The 6,360-nt window shown below is 34.9% G+C and overlaps 1 protein-coding gene across 1 annotated transcript; it reads left to right on the top strand.

Annotated features, from left to right (window-relative positions):
• The first annotated feature begins 925 nt into the window (after positions 1–925).
• LOC109854962 (RNA-binding protein 28) lies at positions 926–5,698 on the top strand. The gene is made up of 11 exons (XM_020428624.1): positions 926–1,112; positions 1,205–1,353; positions 1,438–1,606; positions 1,676–1,929; positions 2,024–2,367; positions 2,482–2,872; positions 3,007–3,172; positions 3,238–3,455; positions 3,554–3,703; positions 3,783–4,154; positions 5,512–5,698. The coding sequence occupies exons 1-11, from the start codon at positions 1,094–1,096 to the stop codon at positions 5,623–5,625; spliced, it is 2,346 nt and encodes a 781-aa protein (XP_020284213.1). The 5' UTR covers positions 926–1,093; the 3' UTR covers positions 5,626–5,698.
• Positions 5,699–6,360: the final 662 nt, after the last annotated feature.

Here is a 6,360-nt window from a genome sequence, read left to right as displayed (position 1 = left end):
AATTTTACTCTTGCACCCGCTTTGTACTACAAATAGAGAGCCAATCAGATAGAGTAGAGAAGCTGTGTTCTACAAATCTACACTTCACGTCGTTTTAGATTTTTAATACTGGCGGTTCATATCGGAACGCACTCTGAGTCACAAACTCGTGACGTCACTAGGCAACTTTTTCCTCTGTCCAATCAGAAGCGACTGAGAACCATAGACATATAAGAAATAGACTGCGCGTGTGAGGGAAAGTGAGTCAAACTATTCCTTTTCCACAGAGAAGATAGGGAATGCGGAGTCTATTTCTTATACCTATGTCTATGCTGAGAACCACGTCTGAACATAGAGATGAATCTTCAACAAAGACTTATATAATAGACGGAACATTTATATGACAAAGTTGAGAACAATATTAAAGGACAGAGATAGTGCTAGAGAGTAGTTGTCTCTCTCTCTTACAATAAGATAGTGGGGGACCAATCATCTCACAAGTCTATGCTATCACCTTTCACTATCACTCTCTTTCAACTGACTCTCGAACTCTATCTTCGTTGCTCTCGGCCTGCCGCGGCCACCAATCAACTCACTGCTAGAAAAGAAGAGAACTACTCCACAACTATTTCTGTCTCTTTTAACGAAGCTTCAGCTCCTCTTACATAAATGTTCCGTCTATTATATAAGTCTATGATCTTGAAGCAGACATCGGCGCTTTGACACCGAGCCTTTAAGGCCATCGCACATAAAATTACTTAAGACGTAGACGTAAGGAAATTGACCAATAGGAAATTTACGTCCAAAAATGGTGGGGACATAGTATACATTCTGATTAGTCAGTTTTCTTATGGCTACGTCTTACGGTCTTAAGTAATTTTATATGTGATGGCCTTTACTCTTTACCCATAAAATGACGTATGGACTAGCATTATCCGGTCTGCCGAGCCGTTTACTGCACGTGGTGATTTTAACCTAGGAAAGTTATTTTTAAAAGTAAAAGAATAAAATTTTCAAAAACTTATATACAATTAAATATTTGAATATTTATATAAAATGTGTTTTTCTAAATATGTGTAAAGGTCTCTCTTAAGTCTAAGTCTAATTGAAAAAAATGGGAAAACTAGCATACGGTAAGCATGTTACATATTACGACTTATATAAAATGGGTTTTATAAAATTAATAGCTCTCAGAGAGTTTATGCAATATCTACTTTTTTTACAGAACGAAAAGACAGCAAAAGAAAAATATCTTTTTTGTATAAACAGAAAGCTAAATTGAAAAGAGATGAAAATTCAGAAAACACAAATACTATAGATAAAAAGAATAAACAAAAAGAGTCTCGCATAATTGTGAGAAATTTACCTTTCAAGGTATTAGCGATTCCTGTTTTTACTTACATTTGATCTGTATTTTACTTGTATCATGCTGAATTGTGCCAAATCATATTTTGTTAGGTAACAGAAGAAGATGTAAAAAAATTGTACGCACCATTTGGTGAAATTAAAGAAGTAAATCTTCTAAGGCGTCCAGATGGAAGTCTAGTTGGATGTGGTTTTATAGAGTTCAATCATGTAGAAGATGCTTCCAAAGCAATATTTAATACTAACAAAAAGGAGTTTTTTGGTACTTTCTTTATATTAAGCTTTTATTATCTAAAAAATGACTTTGTCTTCTGTTATATATTATTTGTAGGAAGGATTATAAGTAGCAATTGGGCTATATCAAAGTCTAAATTTGACGAACTTAAAAATAGTCAGGAGAGAACTAAGGATGAAAAATTGTCTTCTCAAGATGGTCAAAAAGTAGATAATGAAAATGATAACATTCAAGAGAGAAAGATCACTAAAGAAAAAAATAATTTGAAGATGCAAAAAAGGAAAAAGTTTCTGAAGAAGAAACGTCAGAAGAAACGAGCCAGAATTGTAATACGAAATTTATCTTTTAAGGTGTGTATGAAAACTTGTATAAGATATAATATGTGCATTAGATATGTTTCTTTTCAAAGTGTACTGATATTTTTGCATAATAATATTTTTACAGATTACAGAAGATAATTTGAAGGAGTATTTCTCTCAATATGGAAAAATAGAAGAAATAAAACTTTTGAGAAAATCTGACGGTTCACAGACTGGAGTTGCATTTCTACAGTTCGATCATGTGCAAGCCTCCGCAAAAGCTATACACTATTCAAACATGCAGCCTCTTTTAGATAGACCTATGATTGTTGACTGGGCTGTTCCAAAAAACAAATTTCTCCAGAGCAATGCGTCCGATGTCAAACCAGAAATTAAAGAAGAGACAGAAGCGCACAATATTTCAGAAATAAATGTATCTCACAGCGATAAAGATACAGTAGATAGCAACTCGGATATTGAAATAGCGAGGTATTTACAATTTTCCACTGTGTGAAATGAGTACAAAAGTTACGTTTCCTATCATTTTTAATTTGTTATGAAAAATTTTAAATCGTGCTCTTTTCTAATTTCAAAAAAAATCAGCGAAAATCTTCAAACTCAAAAAAGTATAATAAAAAATAAATATTCGATACAAGTTAAACAAGAAGCAGAAGATAATGAAAGTGAAAATGATATCAACATTGATAATGAGAACAAAGACGATAACGATGATAAAGATGACGTTAAGATTGCGATTGACGAAGATGTTAAAAAAGAAATTAAAAAAGAAGAAAATTTGGATGCAAAGCACTTGCGACGAATATCAAATGATGTTAGCGAAGGAAGAACGATTTTCCTGAAACAAGTACCGTTTTCTGTTAAGAATGAAGAACTCAAAACATATATGGAGCAGTTTGGACCTGTGTATTACGCTCTTGTATGCATTGATCCTTTGACCGAGTATTCAAGAGGCACCGCGTTTGTGAAATTCAGAGTAAGTATTGTCACTTTATCACAAACTGAAAAATATATAATCTAAATTTTTAAAATACTTTTTTTTTATAATTTAAAGGTTTTGCACAAGAACAATTTTATACAGATCTATATAATAATAAGTATTTTGTTTAGCATGTTGAAGATGCTGAAAAGTGTTTGTCAGCCAAAGAATTGCGTTTGCATGATCAAAGAATGGAGGCGCACAGGGCTTTACATAAGAACGACGTTGAGAACAAAAAAAAATTGAAAGAAACGAGAATGAAAGACTCCAGAAATTTGTATCTTGTCAAGGAAGGAGGTAATGACAATTATGTTTATTTTCTGTTATATCATTGAGTTAAAAATTTTTTTTTTTACTTCTAGTCGTTGTGGCTAAAAGTGCAGCAGCGATGGGTGTATCGGTATCCGACATGGAAAAACGTTTAAAATTAGAAAAGTGGAAATCACAGATGTTACGTAACTTAAATATGTTCGTGTCGAAGGTACGACTAGTTGTTCATAACTTATTACCTAGTTTCACCGATGACGATCTTAGACAGTTATTCAAAAATCACAGTGATTCTAATGCTAGAATTACGGAAGTAAGTACATCTATTTGATATACCCTGTATCTATTTGATACAGTTCTTTTACACATACTTGTATAACAAAAAATGTACATTATGTCATCTGAAACAAGGCACGAGTAATGCGTGATCTTAAGAATTTGGATGCAAATGGGAAACCAAAATCAAAAGAATACGGATTTGTCACGTTTACAAGTCACGAAGATGCACTTAAGGCTTTAAGAAGCATAAATAACAATCCAAATATATTTTTTAAAAACAAAGTGAGAACATATCGAATTTTTGCAATTTATCTTTATTGTATAACGTGTATTACTTTTTCCTTATAATTTTGATACACAGAGACCAATAGTTGGCTTCTCAATAGAAAATCGCACCATTTTAAGAGCAAAAGAAAGAAGAATAAAGAAGAGTCGCGAGAATAATCCTTTATGGTCTGGAAATAAAAACAAAAGAAAGACAGAAGAAGATACCGAAGAGGAAATCTCCGCTAAACGTACTAAACTCGGAGAATCGAAAACTTCGAAAGAAAAGCCGTATGCCGGCATTACTGGCAAATTAGGACACGACAATTTAAGATCAAATTTCAAACTTAAATCACAAGTTGAGTTACACAAGCGGACAAGTAAAAAGCAGAAAAAATTATATAAAGCGACTAAGCAATTAAAAATTATGAAACAAGAGAAAGTGAAGAAAAAACAAGACAATGTAGCGGTAAGAAAGAATATTTGTTGTTGTTTATATATATTGTATCTTGTATCTTTCACATATGTGTGTTTACCAATTTTTGTAGTAGATAATTTATTGATTCCCGGCAAACCGGGTTTCCAAGGCGTTTTTTAAAGAAACGTTCCCAAAACTTTTATACAGCGCCCTATTCCTTTACACGCTCTCTTAACAATACACCTTACATCTAATACGCACTTACACCTAATCTCAACCTACCCCGTCGAGCCAATGAGAGGCCGAGAATCCTCGCCCTCTCATCAACTCTCTCCACAAACACACACACACATCCCCCCTCCAGACTTCCGCTTTCTCTCGCCTCTTTTTCCATCTCTCTTTTCCTCCCCCGTTACTCCCTCCTGTGCTCCCAACCACTCCCTCCCTTCTCCCCCTCCTTCCCACTTCTTCCTTCCTCTTCAACTCCAGTCTCTCCCTCTATCTTCCTGTACGTCCGTGACCCCGCTTCCCTCTCTTTCCTTCCCCATTCCTTTCCCTTTCCAGTTCCTTTAGCCAAATTTCCTCTTCTCTCTTCTGTCCTAGCACCCACACCACCGCTTCCTGCCAGCTCTCACTTCCGTCCCTCCATCTCCTACATTCCTCCCATATGTGTTCCCACGTTTCTTCCTCCCCCCACACAATCTACACAACTTCTCTTCCTTCTTCTCCCAGTATTTTGTCTCTCCTACCTCATTACCTAGCCTGAACCTCGCCAACCTTGACCATCTTTTCTCTTTCCACCCCTTCTTCAAATACTCCGGCACCCCCCCTCCCTTTACCATTTTGTACCACCTGTTGTATCTCGATTCATTTATCTTTTCCCATCTCTCTTCCTCTTGCCTGATCCTTTCTCTTCTTTCCCACACTCCACTCCATATTTCTCCCTTCTCAATCTCTTCTCCACCTCCTCCATCTTTATCCTTTTCCTTTCGAAACACTCCATTCTTTCCTTTTCCCATTCTGATAATTCTCTTCCCTTTTTTGCTCTTTCCCTCATCTCCTCCCAGCACCTCCTCGCTATTTCACTTCCTCTTCCCTCTCCAAGCCTCCTCTCATACTCCCATGCTCTTCTCCCTGCTCTTACGCATAGTTTCTCCCTTTGGAGCTCCTCTCTAACTAAGTACCCTGATGTTTTCCCCTCTACTCTCAGAACCCACTTCAGATACCTCTCTTCCAATTTCTCTAGCTCTTTCCTCTCTCTCCATCCCCAAATCTCTACACCATAACCCATCACCTTCTTTCCCAATCCTTGCCAAACCTTCTCTTCCCAATACCCCACACCTGTCCCATTACCGCCAATTTTTGTAATTTCATGTTAAATGGATTTTTAATCTGATTTTATATACAGGTGAAACAACAAAATATCGATACAGAAGATGCAAACTTCAATAATCTCGTGGATAATTATAGGAATAAAATAAAAAAGATTAATCCGAAGAAATTGAAATGGTACGAATCCTAGAAAACATCTTGATATATATTTAAATGTAAACAAAAATGTAATAATATCTAATAAATAAAAGTACAAAATAAGATATCAATTTTCAGTATCCACATTTTCAAGAGCATATATATGTATTATAATCTACTATACAACTAAAATAGAACAACAATTAAAAACAGTTCTCAATAGACTCGACCGCTTTGTGCTTTTGAATGCCAGTGATAACATGTAGAAAAGTAGTTTATTTCTTTATGTGAGTTATGAGAATCAGCCGCGTTAAATTATGCAAAACAAAAATTTGCATAATTCAATGCGTCTAGTCACAATTCAACAGCTGACATTGCATTATACGCGGTAAAAACTTAGTCTTGATACGGAAGAAAAATTTTTCGTAGACTTCAATACATCATGTTGCGTAGTATTACATCTTTTTTATTTCCTCGAATGATTTTATTGCATTTTCTGAAATTTATTTGCGTTTATATAAACGAGAAAATACAAAATATTGGAAATTCCTTTTTATCTTTTCATATAATAGATTTATTTTTTCGCAGAAAACAAAGGTATAGAAATGAACAGATTGCACTTTGTCGCTATCTTGATATATTTTACCTTGATAAGAAATAAAAATGACATTACGACCATATAAGATTGTGCGAAATCGGTCTAATGATTCGATGACCATATGTATATTATATCTTTTACGCACTCGTCCACATTCATTTTCGCAACTTTGTTGCGATAATCTTTGCC

This window comes from Pseudomyrmex gracilis, unplaced genomic scaffold (assembly GCF_002006095.1).
Source record: "Pseudomyrmex gracilis isolate BER0280 unplaced genomic scaffold, ASM200609v1 scaffold_76, whole genome shotgun sequence".
In the NCBI taxonomy this organism is placed as follows: domain Eukaryota; kingdom Metazoa; phylum Arthropoda; class Insecta; order Hymenoptera; family Formicidae; genus Pseudomyrmex; species Pseudomyrmex gracilis.
This window is presented reverse-complemented; position numbering and strand designations above follow the sequence as displayed.

Bases quoted from the DNA above. Each gene is read 5' to 3' on its own strand.
- LOC109854962 (XM_020428624.1), top strand. The intron at 1,354-1,437 runs GTATTAGCGATT...ATATTTTGTTAG, and splicing joins TGAGAAATTTACCTTTCAAG to GTAACAGAAGAAGATGTAAA. The intron at 3,704-3,782 runs GTGAGAACATAT...TTTGATACACAG, and splicing joins ATATATTTTTTAAAAACAAA to AGACCAATAGTTGGCTTCTC.